The 23,887-nt window shown below is 38.1% G+C and overlaps 1 protein-coding gene across 2 annotated transcripts in view; it reads right to left on the bottom strand.

Annotated features, from left to right (window-relative positions):
* The window catches only part of KSR2 (kinase suppressor of ras 2), a 600,040-nt gene that overhangs the window by 160,991 nt on the left and 415,162 nt on the right, over positions 1-23,887 (bottom strand). For both annotated transcript variants that reach the window (XM_074296724.1, XM_074296733.1), the window contains exon 7: positions 14,619-14,702. In XM_074296724.1, coding sequence (XP_074152825.1) covers positions 14,619-14,702 — 84 coding nt within the window. The remainder of the gene's footprint in view (positions 1-14,618; positions 14,703-23,887) is intronic.

The raw sequence follows: 23,887 nt of genomic DNA, 5'->3' as shown, positions 1-23,887 counted from the left end.
AAAAGACCGAATAAATGACTACTATGTGTCAGGCATTTTGTTACATGTTTTACAAATATTATCTTTTTTTCCCCTGACATAATTGGGGTTAGTGACTTGCCCAGGGTCACACAGCCAGGAAGTGTTAAGTGTCTGAGGTCAGATTTGAACTCAGGTCTTCCTAACTAACTACAAGGCTGGTGTTCTGTCCACTGCGCCAACGAGCTGCCCCACAAATACTATCCTATGAGTAGACTGACTTCAGAAAACCCCAGAAAGCCATAGGTGAACTGATGCTGAGTGAAGTGAGCAGAACTAAGAGAATATTGTACACAGCAACAACAAGATTATGTGATAATCAACTGTGATGGACTTAGATCTTTTCAACAATGAGGTGATTCAAGGCAATTCCAATAAACTTGGGATGGAAAATGTCAATAGAATCCAATGAGAAAATTATGGAGACTGAATGTAGATCAAAGCATAGTATTTTCATCTTGCTGTTGTTGTTACTGTTTGTGTTTCTCTCTCATCTTTTTTTCCCTTTTGATCTGATTTCTCTTGCACAGCATGATGAATATAGAAATAAGTTTAGAAGAACTGCACATGTTTAATCTATCAGATTGCTTGTTGCCTTGGGAGGGGGAGGGAGAAAAGTTTGGAACTCAGGGTTTTGCAGAGTAAAAGTTGAAAACTATCTTTGCATGTATTTGGAAAAATAAAATACTATTGAAAAACCAAATATTATTTTATTTGATCTTCACAGCAAACATGGAAAATAAGTGTTATTATCCCCACTTTAGAATTGAGGAAACTGAGGCAGATAGAAGTTAAGTGACTTGCCTAGAATCAACAAGCAGTAAATGACTACAGATATATTTAAACGTAGTGACTCCATACTCAGTGCTTTATCCACTACACTTAGCTGTCTAGCAAGTATTAAGTGCCAGCTCTATAGACAACTTTTTACTAATAAACCAGTTGGGGAGGAATTTGATCAGGGGGCTAGGAGGTGTAAATAACTTAAAATGGGGAGATGGGTTTAGTCTCACCCAGTGAGAGGAAGCAGAAAATCTAAAAAGCAGACACAGGTCTTGAATATCATAGAGTATATAAATGTGTATGTTCATAACCAGAATTCCAAGTCAGCATGAAAAGGGTAAATTATATCCCGCTCCCTCTGAATATGAAGGCAGGAAAGTACATAACATATTTTAGAAAGATTTCCATCCAAAATAAATATGATGAAAAATAAAGTTTCGGTACTTTAGCCAGTAAGCCTGTTATCTGGAAAATTTATTTATGTGGAACACCCTACTCCCCGGTGGTGAGAGATAAATGAGGCAGAACCATACCTACTAATTAAATATATGGATTTCTCTGAAAACTTCAATTGGATACCCTTCAAACAATCACTTCAGGGAGATTTGTTAGTCTTGCTTTTAAAATTTGGTGAAGTGTCTGTTCTTCCCTTTTCCCTAACTACGCTACTAAGTGTGAAAGGAAAGACAAATTAATGGCCTGTCCTTGCTTCTCTCTTCTCATCTTTTCTGGTTTGAGACTGTTGTCTCCAAGGGAATGTTAGTGGGGCTTAAGTCTTGGGGACCAAACATGACCTCTGTGTTTCTGCTACCAGAATGACACACTGAGAAAACGACCACATTTATGAGAGAGTCCACTACTTGGGTAAATAACCTTTTTGTAAAAGATCTGAAGGTCAAAGTGTGATCCTGGAACCCTGAGGGAGGCACAGTGATGCCCTTGGCCATCAAAGATGAGATGTGAAGAACTCCCATGAACTGTGTTACCTATAACCCTGTAAGTATGGGGTTCATTCAAATAACAATTTTAACAGGTGTTTATGGCTAAGCCATGGAAAGAATGTTCTGAGGACCTTAAAAAAAAACAACCTTTCAGTCTCCCGGTATCACCTTTTCTAAATGTGGCATAAGGGATAGAATGCTGGACATACACAAATTCTGCCCTTGGCTCTTGACCCTGGACTAACTTTTTCATCCCACTTTCTTTATTTGTCTAATGGGGAAAATAAGAATTTACCTACTCTGACGTGTTGTGTAAACCAAAGTATAAAGTATTTTGTAACCTTAAAGTGTTACATTTGGACTAGCTGTTGCTATCATTTCCTCTGAAAGTATATGTCAGAATGGAAATGGAACTAGCCGAGAATCAGAATAAACCTGGGTGTGAATCAGATGTGTAGATTCTTACTAGCTGTGGGATGATGGGCAAACTCTTTATCCTCCCTAAGTCTCAGTTTCCTAGCTATAAAAGGGAGATAATCATGTATCTAATTCTTGGGATGGGCAGGAAAATCAAAGAGAATAATATAGGTAAAGGTTTTGTTATTTTAGATATCACACACACACACACACACAAGTGTGTGTGTGTGTGTGTGTGTGTGTGTGTGCACAAGTCAAGAGTTCCCTACATGAATGGGATCACAAATCTGGCTCAGATGTATGTGGGGGAGACCTATAACATAGTAGAGGTGGCCAGAATGTCAGGAAAATGTAAATTCAACTCTTGATCTTGAAAGATCCTAGCTTTGTGACTTTGGGTCAACTATTGAATCTCTCAGTGTCCCCAAAATGACTCACTAAGGCTGTAAATTGAAAAACAAGTACTTGTTGAAAAAGTAACCTCCTCAGAGTTCCCAGTACTGATGAAATCCTAGGACTGATTATGTTTTTCAAATCTAGTCATTTACCACATGTAAGTTATGAGTCAACTGAGCAATGAATGACTTTTCTTAAGGATTTAAGTTTCTAGGAGGGAGTAATCTCTTTCTATCCCCAGACTTATCTCAATATTTTATTAGAGGGTGGGGATGGATGTGTGGGAGGGAAGAAAGAAGCTTATATCCAGTAAATAAATTCCTAGGAACATCCAAGCAAATGTTTATTGAGTTTAAATAATAATAATTCTGATATATATGTATGTAATAGAGAAAAAGAGTTTGTGAAGTGTTTTTATTGACCTTTGCAACCACCTTGTGAAATAAGTCCAGTATTATTCTCACTTTATACATGAGATACCCATGAGGCTTGTCCAGAGTCACCGAGCTAGTAAATATTTGAGGTCTTCCTCACTCCAAGTCTAATGTTCTATTCACCAAACCACCTAGCAACCTCAAAAAAAAAAAATTAGGGAACTGACAACAATTTGGATGAGCTCTTACTTGGGAATGATCCCAGTCCCTAAATGCCTGGACTAAGGGATGATATCTTCTCCCCCCACTCCCTTCACTCATCCCTGATCATCACTTACTTCTTTGGAAAGTTATAGAAATTCTGGGTCTATGACACAAAAATGGTTAAATCCCATAGTCCTCTTCACTTTGAGGCCACCTAACTCCCCCTTGAACTCCAGATGCTATTTCCCACCTGCATGTCTCTGACCAGGTTCTCACTCAATTTCAGTCAGTTGGGGCAATCAATAAGCATTTATTAAAAGCCTGCTATGTGCTAGGCACTGTGCAAAGAACTGGGGAAAAAGAAAGCTAAAAGATAGTCCCTGACCTTCAGGAATTTACAATCATTGCGTTCCCTTTTCACCTCCATTTCTTAGAATCCCCAACTTCTTTCCAGGTTCAGTTCACTTGATACTTCCCATGAAGAACTTTCTCTGATTTCCCCAGCTATGAGGGGTTTTGTTTCTCTAACTCCTCCTTCAATAATTTCACATCTTATCTGTGTGATCTCTATCCCCTAAATAGATTTGATCAACAAATAAATCAAGTATCTATTAAGCAGGATCTAGGCTGACCTTAAATATAGAAAATAAAGGCATTGTGGGGAAGGAGAGGGGATAAAGCAGACATCTGGCATAAGCCAACGTTTTCAAATCTATCAGTCCAATTACATGTGTTTATTTCTAAGGTAATGAGCTTCAGAAAGAGATGCTCAAAGACTCATTTGATAAATGAGATTTCCTTCAGCTTTCTGAGGCAGAGCTGAACTGACATTCTATTGGCAATCTTAACCCTGGGAAAACAGAGGAACTGTCAGAATGTTTAGTATTTTGTTCCATTTTCTTGTTTAAAGTTTCCTGAAGCTAGTGCTGGTGACTAGCTCAGAGGTACCAATAACAATGGAGATATCAGCAGAGCCCATGATACCTTTCATTTTAATGGTAGAAAGAGCATTGGCTTTGGAATAAAGGAGAATCTGAGTCCTGGCTTTAGTTTTCTATGACATTGGATAAGAGAGTTCATCTTTCTGTGTCAGTTTTCTCCTAGGTTCCCAAAGGGTGTTGAACTACATGGTCTCTTTGGGTCTTTCCCACCTTAAATCTAGGAGCTTTGGAATTCCCCTCCTACTACAACAATCCACAGGACTGTCAATAATTGATCGTTAATTGATAAATTTTTTTTCTGTGTCAAGCACTGTTCTGAGTACTGGAGAAATAAAAACAAAAATGAAATCATCCTTGTCCTGAGGAAACTTGCATGGGGGGGGTTGATGTGATCATGGATAGACAGACAAAAATGAAAGTGACAGAGAGACAGAGAGAGATAGAAAAGGAGAGAGAAGAGACAGAGAGACTGGTAAAGATAAGGGGGATTCAAAGTTGGAAAGATAATATAGAAGGTGGATAAGAAAAAGCAGAAGAAGAAGCAGAAGCAGAAGAAGCAGCAGCAGCAAAAGGACAACAAGAAGAAGCAGAAGAAGAAGAAGAAGAAGAAGAAGAAGAAGAAGAAGAAGAAGAAGAAGAAGAAGAAGAAGAAGAAGTAGAAGAAGAACAAGAACAAGAACAAGAACAACAAGAAGAACAAGAACAAGAACAAGAACAAGAACAATAAGAACAACAAGAAGAACAAGAAGAAAGAAGAAGAAGAAGAAGAAGAAGAAGAAGAAGAAGAAGAAGAAGAAGAAGAAGAAGAAGAAAAAGGATTCCTCTTAGCACAGTCTAAGCCTCCATCTTCATATAACTGAGTAATCTCATGCTCTCATTATGTATTATCTAAGCTAATTTGGGAAATTATACTTATCCTTAAATTGTGATTATACTTTTTTTTGGGGGGGGAGTCCTTTGCAAACTAATTTAAGTATAACAAAGACAGTACACAAATACTTATTCCCATTCTTTCCAATCATTATAGAATTTGAAACTTCTTATTAAGATCTTGCTTCAGATAAATGGAAAGGTCCAGTGGTGGCAGCTCAACTCAGTTTAACTCAATCTGATAAATGTTTATTGAGCAATTTCCATGTGGTAAGCACTCTTCTAGTTGGGACTCAAAAAAAAAATAGCCCCTGACCTCAAGGAGCTTCTAATCTGCTTAAAGACCCATATCTGACTTTCTATGATTCATGATCTGTGAAAGAAAATAGCAGTCTGGATTGAAATTGCCATAAGAAACCCTCATCAGCCAGTCTTATTTGGTCATTCGTGAAGCTAAATGTCTAATCATCATCATCATCATCATCATCATCATCAATTATCATCATCAGATCCAGCTAGGGGGTTCCAGAGTGCAGAGTATTGGATCTGGAGGAAGCAATCCCTGAGTTCAAGAAACCAACATCAGACACTACCTACCTGTGTGATCCTGGGTAAATAACCTAACCTCTGTTTACCTCAATTTCCTTATCTGGAGAATGGGGATAATATTAATAGTGTCTATTTCCCAAGGCTGTTGGAAAGATCAAGTGAAATAATATCTTTTTCAAGTTCTGACATATAGTAAGTGTTATATAAATGTTGGCTATTATTATTGTTATTACATTTTAAGGTTTGAAAAGCACTTTCCAAATATTTTCATACATTTATCTTCCTAACCACTCTGAATTATAATGTTATTATTATGCCCATTTTACAGATGAAAAAAGGTGGCGCAGTGGATGGAGCACCAGTCTTGAATTCAGGAGGACCCGAGTTCAAATCTGGTTTCAGACACTTAACACTTCCTAGCTATGTGACCCTGGGCAAGTCACTTAACCCCAAGCTCAGAAAAAAAAAAAATGAGTCTTGGCCCACAACCCATATCATTTAGTTGCCCCATCTTACCCACAGTAAGTGTTTAATAGATGTTTGTGGATTGATTGGTTGACATGTAAATCACTTATCTTTTAACTGTCTATTTCTGACCACTTAGGCTGTGTGACCTTGGGGGAATGTCTAAAGGTCTGAATTGTAACTTGGAGGGGGAGTTGCTTCTACCAATAAAATCAGATAAACAATTTCTAGTCCTATCTCTTTTAACTGTTTATCCACTGGACTAGCTGATTCAAGCAGGGTAGGGAGAAATCATACTTGAGAAAATCTTTAAATTTCTGCAAGTTTCCAAAAAACACTAGAGGAGAGCCCGAGGGTTTTTAGCACTTTGAAAATTCCATGTAAATATTATTATTGTTTTTATTTCATCTATAATCATTATTATGATGATGATGATGATTATGACTGGGTAGCTCAAGGTACCATAGAAACTGACATAGATCTATGCATGCAAAAGGTGTTTGGAAAAATGTCAGGACATCATGAGTCCTCATGAAAATATTCACCATGACTGTGGTCTGATGCAAAGCAACATGACTGGAAAAAAAAAAAAAAAAAAAAAAAAAACATTGGTACTTCATTAAAGTAAAAAGTTTCCTACCAGAAAACCTGAGCCTGATATTTGGAGGGAATAGGGAACAGATAAGATCAGCCCCACCACCTCAGTTAATTTCCAGGCTCTAAGAATGTGTTGAGTGGCTGGGGATTAGAAGCAGAAAACCCGTTTTCTGCAGACAAGTTAAGCTGTAACCAGAAAATTGACTTCCCTAGAAATCACTGCTCTGCTCAGGGTTTATCTTTGAACATTCTATTCCTGATTATATGGGCTGTATGACCTTGGGCAAGTACTTTAACTTCTCTTTGCTCCAAGGTTCTGAATTGCAGAGAAGATGGCAATCTGCATCAAGAGAGGAAGTTGCCTTTATCAGTGAAATCAGCCATCCAGGCTCTATCCTCATTTTAATTAACTCTTTAACAATTGGGATCTCTGACTCAGGCAAGGTAGAGAGGAGTCAAATGAGAAAATACTTAAATTTTGCAAGCTTCTAAAAAAGGCTAGAGGAGAGCCCTAGAATCTCAGCTCATGTTATGTCCTCAATGCCTAGCATAATACATATTCTATAAATGTTTATTGTGATGAACTAAATCTTTTGAAGGGACTGGAAGATATTTAATTTGAAGAAGAAAAGACTGAGGGGAGGGAAATGACTACTGTCTTTTAGGTATTGTAAAGACTGTGTTCCGATAGAAGGGTTAGTCTTGCTCTACCTTGTCCTGGGTGGGGGTACAATTAGAAAAAAAAAATGGAGACATAGTTGGAAAGAGACTGATTTAGACTTATAGTCCGGAAGAATTAAAAGAAATAAAAGATTTCCTAACAATGGGAGCTGTCCACTGAGGAAGGTGCTAGGTGGATTTCCCCTACTCTCCTTGCAGGTCTTTAAGCATATGGAATAGGGGATTGTGTGGGCTAAGAGTTGGATTGAATGGCCATGGTGGTCATTTTTGTCAAGCAGTGAGTTCTTATCCCAAAAGCTGAGGTCTTTGGGTTTGTCAAACACTAGATTATTGAAGTTATTGGTTGCTTTTTCTTTTCCTTTGAACCTAACCTTTTCCACTGATCAACTACCTCTATTTCTTAGCCAATACCAAATGGTTTGGTAACCGCTGCTTTATAATATAATTTTAGATCTGGTACAGCTAGGCCACCTTCATTTGATTGTTTTTTTTTTTTTTCATTAATTCATGGTGGTCATTTTAACCCTAAATTTCTGTGATTCTGTGAAGGCTGACTTGAGTCAGATAACAATTGGACTCAAGCTCCATTTTCCACACTTACCTAGTTAGCCTTTGAGCAAACCCTATGTCTTTGAAATTAAGTTTCCTCTTCTGGGAATTGGGATAATTATACTTCATAATGCCAAACGAAGATAGTTCATGGGATCATAGGTAGGTTAAGGTTAAAGGGACCCCAAAGCTTATCATATTGGGCTCCCTCAGCTTAGAGACAAGGAACCTGAATCCAAAAGATGTTAAATGACCTGTCTGCCATCACACAGGTAATAAAACTGGCTTGATTCAAACCCAGGTTTGACATTTCCAAAGACATCACCCTTTCCACTGCAGCAGGCTGTCTCCTTTTAAATCTTTTGAGGGCAGGGATAATTGTTTTGTGGTGTTTTTGTTTTTGCTGGTTCCCTATTGCCTAGCAGAGAGCCCAGCACATAGCAAGTCCTTAATAGAGTTTGTTGAATTAATTCATTTTCCCAAAGGGCACAGAGCAGGTTCTAAGCCCCATGGCAGAATGCCTTATAAACAGGAGATCATTCCAAGCTGGATGATGGGTAAAAATAGGACATGGTTAAATGTTAATAACCCAGCTGCATTTCTGGCTGGTCCCTTGCCCCAACTCCAGAAAAGAGCAATATGGTTTTGAGAGAGCATCATTTCCATAAAGCAAAAGGGCACCAGAAAGCCCGGTCCTGTATTGTTCTGTGGGGAGCATCTACTCCAGCAGTTGGCCAACCACTCCTCTATATCTTGTCCAACCTGCTCCCTCCAACCTGTCTCTCAGCAGTTATTTTGATTGGCAATCTACTCTGTATGAAAAGACTTGACTGAAGACTGGAGAGTCCTTTAGAGATGGAGGAAGGGCAAGGTGATGATAAGGAAAGAGTGATTGAGGGCTAGCAAAGTCATCAAGAAAAAAAAAAAAAAACTTCAGACAACTGCAAATACAGTTATCAGACACCCCAAGGAATTGTGCTGACACTTCCACCACGGGCAGTTAAAACCCCATCGCCAAACATCAGAGGACTTATTACATGAAATGGCAAGGTTTCGATAACTGTAAATTGCTTTCCCAGGCCTAATTTCCTATTAATTCATTAATCTTTCCAGTCAAACAACCAACAAGACAGCTGATGATAATTCCGGAGGAAATGGACTTAAAATGTAGCAGGAGGGAATGAGGTTAGACAGAATGAAAAGGGAAAGCTTGCCGGCTTCTTGGGGAGGATGAGGCCCCAGAATGGGCTAATCTCTATTGAACTTTAGCTCAGGAGACACCAAACACGCATATATTTAAATATATTTAACTAAATAGCAAGTATTTAGCTCTAGCTCGGGGTCAAAAGACTTGAGTTCCAATTCTGTTTCTAATGTTCACAGGGTTGCTGAGAGTGAGAGTTGCCCAAAGAGGAAAGAGTTGGCTGGGGAAGTAGTGGGTTCTCTTCTACTATAGTTCCTTAAGCAAAAATGCTCTTCCCAGAGATGTACACAGTCCCTATCCCTATTCCTATATAGATTCATTATGATCCTTATTTTTTCTCTAATTGCCTAATGAGGCAGTACAGTAGATAGATCAATTGGAATTGGAAATTGTTGGGTGTAATGTTAAGAGGATGCTTATTCGGGTGTGCACTGAACCAAATGGTCCCAATTGCGAGATTATGTGATTCTGTGGAGATAACAAAAGAAATATAAAGATCTGGGCTTAGAAAAGGAAAACCAGAACTCAAATCCCACTTGACACTTACTAGCTGGATCACCCTAGGCAATCTCCTTGCTTCTCTCAGTCTTCTTTCCTTCATCTATAGAATGGGAATATCATAATATCTGCCTCTCTGCAGGTGAGAGGATGGGAAGGTTGCCATTCCCCCCTTCCAAAATTCTCAAGATTGTTGAGGAGCTACTGATCAGATGATATCTGGGAAGCCCTTTACAAATCTGAATGTGTAATATTAATGTCTGTTATCATTGGTATTTTGTTCAATGGAGCTTAGAAAGAAACAGTGTTGGGATAAGAAATGATTCTCCTAACATTCTTTTATGGTTTTTTAATTATTATTTTACAGGTAGACAAAACAACTTCTGCTTGTAATGAATATAAATGTTGATGTATGGATTTCTACCTCTGGACTTAGAAAAATCACTTAATTCTTAATAAATGTTCTGGGAAATTATCTAAGAGTCTAAGTTGCAGAAAAGGTGCTGAACTGCATTGGTTGAAGGAGTTCTTCTTCCCAGAAATATACACAGCAGTCCCTGTCCCTCTTCCTATTCCTATATAGATTCATTATGATCCTCATTTTTTTTTTACCAATTGTCTAATGAGGCAGTACAGTGAATAGATTAATTGAACTTAGGAAGCCAAACTCAGACACTAGCTATGAGCAAGTTGATAACTTCTGTCTGCCTCAGTTTTTTTATCCATAAAATGGGAATAATAATGGCACCTATCTCCCAGGATTATTGGTGGAGAGCTAATGAGGTAACACTGTACAAATCTTAAAACACTATATAAATATTAGCTGCTGCTGCTACTACTATTATATGAATGTGGTCAGATTTTAAACTCAAAAAAGTCAGAAACTAGGTCTAATTATATCATTGACAAAGCACTTCTTGGAGGTGGGAAGGAAAGTGGAAGGGGGGAGGAAAAGTGGAGGAGAAGATGGAGGGAAAGAGATAGACAGGGGAGACAGTTAAAGAGGGAAAATAATATCAAGAAAAAGAAGAGGAAAGGGAAGCATAGAAAAGGAAAAGAGCAGACAGAAAGATAAACAGAGAAATAGAAACACTAAGAGAAAAAAAGTAAAGGCAAAAAGGAGAGGCAGAAAACAAGAAAAAAGGGAGATGGAGAGGCAAAAGGGGAAGACAGGAGAAAAGACAGAACAAGAAAGACAAAGAGGCAGAGACAGAGGTAGAAAGAGGGGGAGAGAGGAGAGAAGGCAGAAAGAGAGAGACAGGGATACAGAAACAGACAGGGAAAGAAGGGAGGGAGAGACAGAGAAAGACAGACAGAAGGGGGAGAAAGGAGAGAAGGAGCAAAACAATGGCATAGAGACAAAAAAAACTGCTCTTAAAAATCCTAACTATTGATTTATTTTGTTTTTGTGATAAATATTTTATGCTGCTACTACTGTAATATGAGGGCATTTTTCAAACCGTGTGCTTGAGTTTTGCATAAAATTTGCCTATAAATGAATATACCTTCATACCTAAGCCATGCAGGCAATTTTCAGGGTCCAGTTAGACAGATTAGTGGGATTAAGCATTCAGAAAATCGCCTGAGGGAAGAACTAGGAATGACTGATAGAGTTACGGAGAAGAAGATTGAGACTCATTCTAAAGGGAAAATGTTCCAATAATATGAACTGTCCAAAAATGGAAGGGATAACAGTAACAGTTGGCCAATAGCCATTTAAAGGTGGCAGAGTACTTTAGATAGATAGATAGATAGATAGATAGATAGATAGATAGATAGATAGATGATGTACTCATAGAGTCTTGCAACCACCTTGTGCCTAGGATACTGCAGTTATTTTTATCCCATTGTACAGATGGGAAAACCAAGACTCAGTTAATTTCCCCTTCATATTAATTTTGTATGTATCCTATATTCATTTATCTGTGAACATACCATATTCTTTCTCCCCCTCTTCTTCTCCCAATTTAATTTCCTTTAGGACAAATACTGTCTTCTTGTTTTCTTATCCCTAGCATCCACGGGAACTGACATCCAATAGGTGCTGAATAAAGACCTATTGATTGGCAATTGATAACACATACTCCAATGCCTTCCCTTAGAATATACTATTTTTGTCCTCTTGCTACTATTTCCATATGTAGGGATATAAGCATAGTTCATAGATCTCCAACTTGAAGGGACCTGAAGGCTTTCATTTTATGGATAAGGAAACTGAGGCCTGGGGAAAGTTTAAGTGACTTAACTAAGGTCAAATATGCCATAAACATCAGAGGTAAAATGTGGCCCTTGATTCCAGAGCTAGCATTTTTCCCCCACTGTAACACAATTTTTCCTCTTCTGTCTCGGCTTCCTCCATTTCTCCTCCAACCATTCCCCTTCCTTAAAAATTTGCCTATTTCCTTCTGCAACACAAGGGAGAAGGGAGCCTGAGTTAGCAGTACTGAGAATCTAAGTCCTCTGGTTTCAGCCTCATTGCCTCTCCCCAGCTGCTTGCCTGCCACCTAATTACCTGTCTTCAAAGGAAGCCTCTCTGCAGGTGAGAGGATGTGAAGGTTGCCATTCCCCCTTCCAAAAGTACATGATGTGACTAGACACAGATTTAAAAAACCACTTTTGACTCAGCCATGTGTGCCGGAGGAAATTAAGAAGTCTATGACTGGACCCGATTAACGCAGGTTTATAGGCAAAAAAGACATGGACAATCTCTCCGACTCCTTACCTGCAGGGTTCAGGATGGTCAAGGATCCCAGGGAACATGGAATTTCAGTAATGTTAATGCTTTTTAATTATCTCCCAATCTGCCCCCCGAGTACTTAAAACAGTTAAGACTTCAGCTAATTAATTTGCTTGGTTCCTAAGAGAGACAGAGGAAAATTCAATCTTATCTTCACCCCACAGGTGAAAATGAAGAGGAACAAGGGATAAGTTAAGTTTTCCCTTCTATTGATTCACTGCCATCCCCTCTGCCTGGCCGTTCAGCATCCAGGGGAGGTCAACCAGTGGTTATTTTGAAGCTTCCATAGTTGGACCAATTGAAGGAGAACCACAGAGAGGTATGAGAAAACAAGAGAAAAGGGAAGAAGTAGAATAAAAGTACAATGGAAGAGGGTATTTCTGCATATGGTCCCTAAGAAAATACCATAGGAATATGGGTATAGAGATCAAAGATAGCTCAGATGTTCATTTTACAGTTTATGGATAGAGAAATTGAGGCCCAGGACAGTTAAGTGATTTAGCCAAAACCACATAGGTAATAAGATTATAGATACATAGATTTTTGAGTTGTATCTACATGGAGTTATCCAAACTTCCCAATCACAAATGAGACTTGGAATCATGAAATGCCTTGTTTATCTCATACATTAAGTGGCAGAGCTAGGATTTGACTTAACCTCAAATTCAACATGGCGCTACACTGCCTGCCAACATATCATATAAATAACATGCAAATTATTTCATGTAAATGTAATGCAAATGAGTTTGAAGTTGTTCTTGGGATCAAACATTTTCCACTCTCACTTCAGAGTCCATGTAGTCCAGTTCTTTTATTCTTCCAAATGAAGACAATAAGATCCAGGGACATTGTGGAATGATCACAAGGTCACTACTTGGGTAGAAAGTAGCAGAAGTGGAATTTGAATTCAGATTCTCTCATGCCAAAGATATACCCTTTTGATTGAACCAAGGTGGGATGCAAGAAGCCATATAATCAACTCCTTTAATTTACAGGTGAGGAAGCTAAAGGAAATATATTGAAACTAAGATTGAACTTGAGTCAAGTCCCTTCTAGCTTAAAATATATGATTCTATAATTAGAACTCATGACTCCTGACTTGAAATATGTTTTTTTTCTATAGAGCTATAGTCAAAAATATCTTCTTTTTAGTTATAATCCATTTACCAGATGAGAACATGACCTAGTCAATTTATCAAAAGGACTTAGACTAAGTTAGAAAAGGCCTTTGAACTAGACTGACAGGCATCTTCATCCTAAAATTTCCTTCCTTCCCTCCATCTTTGATCAAAGGAAAATATTCCAGGTTCCATGTCAACAGAATGTTGGACTTCCCAACTTCCTCTCATATCCTAAACAGTGTCCCTGGATCAGCGAGTAACCAAGGAAAAATGGATGCAGCTTAATCATGCTTCAAGGGAACTTCCAAATCCTCAAAAATGGTAGAAAAGAACTTATAGCTCTTAGAAGTTGTGAATAATCTCTTTGCCATGCCTATACTCTAAGTCTGAACCTACCTTTCAATGGATGTATATATCCTTGTGACAAAGTATATCATATACTGTTAGAGAAATGTTTTGTTTTTAATTTTAATAATAGCTTTTTACTTTCAAAACACAGGCAAAGATAGTTTTCAACATTCACCCTTGCAAAACCTTGTATTCCAAATTTTTCTCCCTTCCTTCCTCTACCTCCCTCCCCTAAACAGTAAGTAATTGAACATAGGTTAATTCTAGAGAATTGTGCAATTCTAGAGAAATGTTTTCTCACATCTTGCCACCTTCATAAATACCTCCCTTGTAAAAGCTATTTGAATCTGTCTGACTAAATAACTCTCAACTGACAATTTTGTAGAGAGGAAACACACCGATGGGGGCTTAAGCCAATGATACTGAAAATGTCTTTGAACTCTATGGGGGGAGATATACCTAGTCAAATTTGGGGACCTGACTTGTCAGTGGAAATGAGAGTTGGAACAAGGATCCCTGGAGCTTCTGTTTTTCATTTCTATAAAAGAGAAATTTAAAAAAAAATCTTTTTCTTAAGTTAACCTCATTCACAGAACCAAGATGGAAAGCTACGTAACTCTCATTATACTCAGCCATAGCAGAGAGTATAAAATGCTACTCTGCTATCTATTTTTAGTACATTGTTACACTAAAAATCTTCCAATTCAAGAAGTTCTTTGTTACTTTGGGGACCTTTCAACCACACTCATCCTTTTCATGGATATATAGATTTGGCCCAGAATGCACAAGTTCATCTAAGATCCTACTCCTGAGTAACAGAAACATCAGAGACTCTAAACTTCAGGAAACCAGTCTTCAAGGTCAAGATCTCACTCGTCATGATTTCAGGGAACATGACAAGGGACTTTGAATTGTGAATACCTACTTGCAGTTTTTACATTTCAGTCCAAACAACATTCCTTTCCCACAGACGGTGCAAGTCTGAGACATCCAGTACTTGGTGGAAAATCTGAAAAAGAAAGAGCACGAGTTAGGGAACAAATAGAAGGGAACCGATCAAACCTCAAAGATGGATTTGAAATTGAGAATAACTAAAAAGAACCAACAGAGCCAAAGTACTCTTAGGTGAAAACCTACTGTTAGGATGTCAGTTCTGGAGCTGAAAAGGATCTCAGGATTGAACCTTTTCGTTTTATAGATACTATAAAAACTGAAATTCAGATTGGTGAAGTGATTTAGGATCAAAGCATGATGGATTTATGGAATGTCCAGGCTAGCTTTCTGGAGGGCCTTGGGATCAGCCTTGGTCTCAGCAGAATAATCACCACGAGAATAAACAAGAATAAAGTCCAAAGTCTTTATTGTCTCCTTCAGTCTCCCAGTCTGAACCAGTCTGCTCCACAGTTTCTTCCAGCAGTCTGACTCACAGTCTGACTGACTGTCCCCAGTTTCTTCCAGCAGTCTGCCAGTCTGCCAGTCTCCCCCATAGTGCAGGAGCCAGGAGAGCCACCAAGAAGATAGTCAAAGATAGAATCTCTGTGGCTCACTTTGTCCTCAATTTAAATACCTTATTACACTTACATCAATTGTAGAACTATTACATCACCATGGGAAGTGCTAAATATAACCATTGTCTCATCAATTCCTCTGAGTTAACATCTTGTTTCAGTATATTTCTTTCAAGTATACTTCTCCAGAGTTCTGACTCTCTACAGATTTAAAACTGGAAAGAACCTCAGAGACAATTTAATCTAGTCTCCTAATTTTATGGTGACATAGTTGGGATATTAATCCAGGCTCTCAGGCACCAACTCCAATATTCTTTCTACTGGTCTATACTGACTTCCATGGTGGGAATTTTTGTTTTGTTTTGTTTTGTTTGTTTGTTTTGGGGGGGGAGTCTGGCAAATCAAATAATTCAGAATTTCAAATATCTTTGGGGCCTGAAAACTTACCCCCAAAAGAAGTTGTTCAGATTTATTTGATGACCTCCAGTAAGGAGAAACCTATCACCTTCCATGTAGCTCATAATAGAATGGCATTAGTTTTAAGGAAATTTTCCCTCTATAAACTTCTATTGTTAATCTTACTGGATAGGTACTCAACTATGCTTGCCTTACCCATAACAGGGAGGGACAGGTGGTCACTACTTTAATTCAATCCATTTCAGTCAAATGCCTATTATATGACAGCAAGGATAATAGGTAAGGCAAGAATATGAACCAATCCTTGCCCTTTAGAAGTTTGCCCTCTAAGATAAAGTGAGCAAGCATGCATGCTGATTAAAAAAAGAAAGAAAGAAAAAGAATATACTACTACAATATAGTAAATATCAAAAAGGATAAAGAACTAACATTGGAGGATCAGGAGAGGTTCCCTATAGAAGGTAGCCCCAAGCTACATTTTGTTTTTGGTTTTTATAATTTTGACTTAGTTCATGAAATATTTTGCAATTGCATGAAAATGTTAACATATTTTATTTTAAATTTTGAGTTACAAATTCTCTCCCTCCTTTTCCTGCCTAATCTCTCAAGAATTGAGTATCCATATAAAATTAAAACATGTGAATCAAAGCCATGTGAAAAAGAACACATGCACATGCGCACATATACATGTGCATGCACACACATACATACACATTAACAAAAATAAAGTTTAAGATTGCTTCAGTTTACATTCTGATTTCATCAACATTCTCTTTGTAGGTAGATGGCATTTTTTCATCCTGAATCTCCTTTGGAATTATCTTAGATAATTAGTAATCAGAGTATCTAAGTCTTTCATAGTTGCGCCATAGTTACAATCTTGCTGTTACTGTGTACAATGTTCTCCTGATTCTGTTCATTTCACTTTTCATCAGTTCATATACAACTTCCCAAGCTTTTCTGAAGTAATCTGGCTTGTCATTTCTTATAGCACATATCACAAGTTGTTCAGCCTCCCCCAAATGATGGGCATCCCTCTAGTTTCCAATTCTTTGTTACCATAAAAAAAGAGCTGCCATAAATATTTTTGTACAAAGTTTCCCTTTTCTTTGATCCCTGAGCTACATTTTGAAGGAGACAAGGCATTCTCTGAAGTAGAGGCTAACGAAGGAGTGCATTCCAGACATGGAATCATGTTCCAGAAATGCCTGTAGGTATTTATGTAAGAAATACCAAAATGGCTGGAGTATAGGCCAAAAATATACAGGTTTAACAACTGAATTCCCTCCCATCTTAAAAAAAAGTATGCTGACACATTTTTTTTAAAGTTTAAGAAGCATTATTAAAATTTCTCTAACTTTCTTTTCTATACAATAAATAAAACAATAAATCAAAAGCTGATTTTTAGCATTTGCTGATATCTAAAATTAACATTTGGCTCTCAAAAGTCCTTTGAGCTGGCTCCTGCACTGTATTAGCTATAGAATGCATAAAAGGAGATGATATTAAATATGGTTAGAAAGACAAAAGGGAGCCAGACGGTGGAAGATTTTAAATGCCAAAGCAATAGTTTCTTATTTTATCCCATTAGTAATAGGGAGCCATTGATGATAGGAGAGAAATGTCATGAGTTGGTCTGATCTTCATGTTAAAAATTTAATGTAGAAGATGGGGGACTATTAGGGCTGACTCAACCACATACTAATGGATGATCTAACCATTGAGGAAGCCATCTATAAAACTGGAAAATTCAATCTCAGAGTGAAGAGCATTATAGCAGAGAGAGGCAGAAGGGATAGAACACTAAAACAAGAGGATTGAATTCAGTGTCATTGGTTTCTACTGTTCAATCATTTCAGTCATGTCTGATTCTCCATGATGCCATTTGGGGTCTTCTTGGCAGAGAGACTGGAATGGTTTGTCATTTCATCCTACAGCTTAATTGACAGATGAGGAAACTGAGGCACACAGGATGAAGTTATAGGCCCAGGGTCACCCAGATATTAAGTCTCTGATGCCAGATTGGAACTCAGGGAACATGAGTCTTTCTGATCCAGGCCTGTGTTACTGGATTTAAGTTAAAATCCTAGCTTGGATACTTTTAATTTTTGGCCTTGGGCTGTGCTCTTAACTTCTTTGACTTTAGTTTTCACATCTATAGAATGGGAATTTGGGATTAGATGATCTCTAAAGTCTCTTCCACTTCTCATAAATCTGAACTTGTAGTCAAAGGACACCTACTATTAATCACTCCATCAACAAACAAGCATATCTTTCTCTTTTGTGAGGGAGGAGCAAGGCAATTGGGGCTAAGTGACTTGGCCAGGGTCACACAGCTAGTAAGGGTTAAGTATCTGAGGCCACTTTTGAACTTGGGTCCTCTTGACACCAGGATCAATGCTCTATCCACCGTAGCACCACCTAGCTGCCCCAAAACAAGCATCTTTTAAGGGTTTAGCAATGGTGATACAAAAAAAGAACAAAAAAGGTTCTTGCCTTCAAATCAGTTGACATTATAAAGGGAGAAACAAGAGGTAATTAAGTAGACAAATTTATGGTATAAACAGAGTAAACAGAGGTTCAATTCTGTTTAATGCTCACCAAAAACTTAGCTAACCTTTACTATGCCTCTTGTCAAATAGAAATAAAAATACCTGCAGGGCCAACCTCACAGGACTAGCTGAGAAAAGTATTTTCTAAATCTTAATGAACTTATATACCAACTTGAACTACAAATCAAAGCTAGAAAGGACCCTTAGATATCAACTTGTCCAACTTTCACTTTTTTCAGGGAAGGAAACTGAGGCAGAGAGGAGAAAATTGACATGCTTAAGGTCACACAGGATAATGAGATTTGAACCAGGGTCTTTTCTAGTCAGTCCTTTGGGATTCATAGGAGCTGGGGGGCTCAGTAGATAAAAACACTGGATCTGGAGTTGGGAAGACCTGACTGAAAATCTAGCCTTTGACATTTACTAGTAGTGTGATCCTTGACAAATCACTTCACTTCTGCCTGCCTCAGTTTCCCCATCTCTAAAATCAGGATAATAATAGCATCTACCTCCCAGAGTTGTTGTGAGGATTAAATAAGTGCCTTGCACAAAAATATAAAAGCTACATTCCTTATATAAACACTTGATAGCTATTATCATCATCATCTTTACTAGGTTGCCCTTACCAGCTCAATCTGACCTTCTCTCCCGATAGCCTCCTTCTTCCCTAGATACTAATGCAGGAAGGGAGGAGAAAAGGGAAAGGCAGAAGGAAAGCCGGCAATTCTAGAGCAAAAAAGATGCAGGGGCTAAATTAGTTGTATCCATCTTTCCAGCCATTTGCCGGGGGCGAAGGCTTCTTTTCCAGGAGACAGGCTGCAGCCAGCAGGGCTGGAAATGGGAAATTTATTGAAGGTTGCCAGGTCAGAGTGAATTTTTTTGATTTTTATCAGCATCAGCTGGAGTTGTATCTAATCTCAGCTGGAACTGAGTTAAGATGAAAGTTGGATGTGATTATATCAAATGATGCCTGAGCCTATGAGGGAGAAGGTGGGGGGAACACTGGTTTTTGAGCAGGATAAGGTCCTCTCCTGAACTCCTCTTCCCATAAAAACTCAGAATGGATGACTAGCTCTCCCCAATTTGGCCTGTGTCAGAGATCAAAGCAGGACAAAAAAAACCCCTAATATAATAATGCCTAATAAATTGTCTAGAGTCATCCATTCTTTAGCATAGTCCACTTTAAATAGCTCTAATTCTTAGGGATGTGTTTCCCCATGTTGTTCACTTTGCAACTGTCTTTTTCCTCCTAGACCACATACTCTAAAGGTGAGGGGGTGATCAGTCTCTAGAGATTGCACTGGATTTCTACAGTCATTTTCTCTTCAAGTCAGAGTCTTAGAAAGTTGTCTATTTGTGAAATATGTTGTAGTGACATTTGACCATGTCCCCATTTTTTTTTCTTGGCAAAAGACTAATTTCTTTGTCCAACTCATTTTACAGAAGATGAAACTGACACAAATGGTTAAGTAACATGGCCAGTAAATATCTGAGGCAAGATTTGAACTCAAGAATAAGGGTTTTTCTGACCCCAGTCTCAGTGCTCTATGCATTATGGTTCCCCCCCCCATATACACACAGCTGGCCATATTATGATAGGGATTCTTTTGTAGATATAGATTAAATGGCTGCCTGGGTTGCTTCCAATGCTACAATGCTGTGATACACAATCCAACACTCCTCCTCCTCCTTTCTACTGCAGGTCTTTCTCCAACTTTTTTGCAAACTCTTTTTTTTTTCCCCTCTACTGCTCCTCACTGTTTCATGAGATTATGTGACTCTTAATTTCCTACCATGTTCTGGTAATCATCTGTTTTCTTCTGTCCCTTGGAAAGGTGAATTGCTACAGAACATGATGGGAAGAAGGAAATGGACCTGAAATTAGCAATAGAATCTCCAAAAAGGAAGCAAGTAGCCATTATATTAGATCATGTCAAGAAGGTCCAGAGGAACTCAGGACCCTGACATTCCAAAGGATATCCATTTTAAATTATTCTTGCTATCTCAAGAGATAAGAGTATGACATAGGGAATCTAGTCTCATGACCTAGAAAGGACCTTTAAGGCCATTAAGCCTGATAAGGAAACTGAAGCTGATGAAAGTAAAATGATTTATCCAAGGTCACACAGCTATGAATTTAAACCTGTTTTTCCAAGATACCAAACTCCTTTTTTTAAATAATAATAGCTTTTTATTTTTCAAAATACATGCAAAGATAGTATTCAACATTCATCCTTGCAAAACTTTGTATTCTAAATTTTTCTTCCTCCTTAGTCCCCTCTTCTCTCCTCTAAAGAGCAAGTAATCCAGGATAGGTTAAAATGTGCAATTCTTCTAAACATATTTCCACATTTATCATGCCGCATAAAAAAAATCAGATCATAAGGGGGAATGAAAAAGGAAAAAAAAACAAGCAAGAAAATAACAAAAAATGAAAATACTCTTCTTTGATCCATATTCAGTCCCCATAGTTCTCTCTCTGGATGTAGATGGCTCTTTCTATCACAAGTTTCTTGGAACTGACCTGAATCACCTCATTGTTGAAAAGAGCCACAGTTGAAGATACCAAACTCTTTATTATACCAGCTACTTAGGAAGACCTGAGTTCTAGTCCTGATCTTAGATGCTGAGTTTCTAACTGGTGAATCACCATCACATTCCCTTTGCCCCTGGGGCTATTTTCTCCCTTTAAATGGAAGGCAGAGACCTCTACTCCTTGAATCTCTACTTAAGGAAGGAACCCACGTCAGCCATCTTTCTTCATTTCCCACCAGACCTTATTTTCCATTACATCTCTCCCCTCCTCCAGATATTTCCTTCCTCTACTCTCTTTTGTATATTGTCTTCCTCCATTAGATTATAAACTCCTCAAGTACACTGCCTGTCTTTTGCCTTTCTTTGTATCCCCACTATTTAGCAAAATACCTGGCACAAGGTGGGTATTTAAGAAATACTTATTGACTATTTTTAGTCGTTTTCATGCTATGGTGAAATGAGTGCCCTCATTCCTGCCCCCCATAGCTCTAGGAATGATAATCAAAACAATGCTTCCCAATATTATTATTCTGTAAGAAATGACCAACAGGATGATTTCAGAAAGGCCTGGAGAGACTTATATGAGCTGATGCTGAGTGGGATGAGCAGGATCATTGTATACTTCAACAACAATACTATATGATGATCCATTCTGATGGACGTAACTCTCTTCAGCAATGAGATGAACCAAATCAGTTCCAATAGAGCAGTAATGAACCAGCTACACCCAGCAAAGAACTCTGGGAGATGACTAGGAACCTCTACTTTTGTCCACCTGCATTTTTAATTTCCTTCACAGGCTACTTGTACAAAGTCCGATTCTTTTTGTACAGCAAAACAACTGTATGGACATGTATACATATTTTGTATTTAATTTATACTTTAACATATTGAACATGTATTGGTCAACCTGCCATCTGGGGGGGGGAAGGATGGAGGGGGAAAATTAGAACAAAAGGTTTGACATTTGTCAATGCTGTAAAATTACTCATGCATATATCTGGTAAATAAAAACTATAAATTAAAAAAACAAAACAAAACAAAAATGCTTCCAAAATACGACTCCCTGATCACCATTCTCCCAGATATGTTGTCTTCCTCTACTAAAATGCAAGCTTCCTAAGGATAACAACTAGCTTTGCATTTTCATTTATGTCTTCATCAATTAGGACAGGCTATTCCATTCCCTTGCTATTTCTCAAATCTCATATTACCCATAATTTTTTGTTATCTTGAATTCTATATTATAGTACAGGAATACTAGTGATCTGATAGAATCTCTGAACCATTGGTTCTAGCTCCTCTGAAAGAGTTGTGAGTTGCACAAGTAATATAACCCAACAAAACAGTAGGCAGCTACAACAAGGAGCTGATCTCCATTAATGGAGGGTATTTACACACCAGGAGTTCCACAGCACCAGTTATACCCTCCCAAAATCTCATTTAGGCAGTCTGTTAAATACAGTGCCAACCACTGTGCTAAGCACTGAAGGATACAAAAAGAGCCAAAAGATTGCTGCTGCTCTCAAACACCACTCTTCATTTGATCAGTGATAATTACAGTGGTACTACTTCTCCTGTCTTTGCCAGTCCTAGCTGCCGGTATTACAATACTTTTAACAGACCACAACTTAAACACAACTTTCTTTGACAATATTCTCAGAAGCTGCCTAGAAAAAAATTCAGACTTGAACTTAGTTCAAGTATTGTCAACAACTAACAAACCCACTTAACCTCCATCATTTCACTTTTCTGATCTGACAAATGGTCATATTAACATTCGCTTTGAGGATGATTAGGAGCAGCTAGCTAAGTGACACAGTGGATAGAGTCCTGGGCTTGGAACCAGAACGACTCAGCTTCATGAGTTCAAATTAGGTCTCAGACACTTACTAGCTATGTGATTTTGGGGTAGTCACTTAACTCTGTTGTTTGAGGAAACCTCAGTTTCCTCAATTCTAAAATGAGCTAGATATGGAAATGGAAAACCACTCCCTTACCTTTGCCAAGAATGCCCAAATGGGGTTCTGAAGAATAGGATATGATTAGAAAAAAAAAATGACTTAACAATAAGGATAATTAACAGACTTTGCAAAGATAGAACTGGGAAGAGGTATTGTTATTAGTTTCAATATGGACCCTCCTTCAAGTCCCAGAATGTCTTATGGAATTGAAGGTATTAGGACAGCAAGTTGTTAAGTATGGGAATTGAGTAAATAACACTGACTCCCTCTTGTGACTCAATTATGGAGCTAGCTTGAGTCCCTTTCTATTCAATTACTGGTCTAGTTTAAATTCTGTCTTGTGAGAAATGTTTATTCAATTGTGAGAAGTGGAAGAAAACCTTATTGATTTGTTTGAACCTAACCCTGCATGCTGGGAAGCTGGTCCATTTCTACCTGCCACTTAAAGATCCATAACTAAGGACCCAGGATATTCTGATCAGAAACTCAGAACCAAAGAAGGATGCAAGTTTTCTCATCGGTGTCATCTCGAGTAATTCCTATGTCTCATCGAAAACTGGCCCCTACTGATCAATTAGTAATTGTTTCCATGTTCCTTTGATTGTTTACAAACATTTGAGGCAGATGGAGTGAGAAACCTCCTTTTCTGATTTCAGAGCCTGTTCACTCTCCTCCCAACTTGGAAAATCCCCAATTTGTTCTTCAATTAGAAATCAAACATCAAAATAAAGAAATCAAATTTCTTAATTTGTATTTTTCCTTTTAACTGTTTTCTTTGATTATTGTTTCTAATATATAAAAGTCTGTCTCCCCCTATATTAGGGGCCAGCCCTAAAATGAGCTCTGATCCCAGTTTGTAGAGCATTTGGTATGCATGGCTTAACAAATGAATATGCTCAGAAGATCCCACCTTACTTTCCTCCATTATTTTATCTTTCTCCCAATACATGAATTTACTTTTCTGTGTATGTTTAGCATTTTCCTGTGTAGAATCTAAGCTCCCTAAAGGCAGGAACTATTTAGGTTTTTTTTGTTTGTTTGTTTGTTTGTTTTTTTCTTTTTCTTTTTTTTTTTTTTTAAATATCTCTGGAGCAGGGGTTCTCAAACTACGGCCCAGATACGGCCTGCTAAGGACGTTTATGGGCCCGCCAGGTTATAGCAAATGGGCTGAGGGATGGAGACAGAGTGTGAGTTTTTGTTTTTACTATAATCCGGCCT

Source organism: Sminthopsis crassicaudata, chromosome 1, assembly GCF_048593235.1.
Source record: "Sminthopsis crassicaudata isolate SCR6 chromosome 1, ASM4859323v1, whole genome shotgun sequence".
Lineage (NCBI taxonomy): Eukaryota > Metazoa > Chordata > Mammalia > Dasyuromorphia > Dasyuridae > Sminthopsis > Sminthopsis crassicaudata.
The sequence above is the reverse complement of the archived record's forward strand: the minus strand, read 5'-3'. Positions and strand labels throughout refer to the sequence as shown.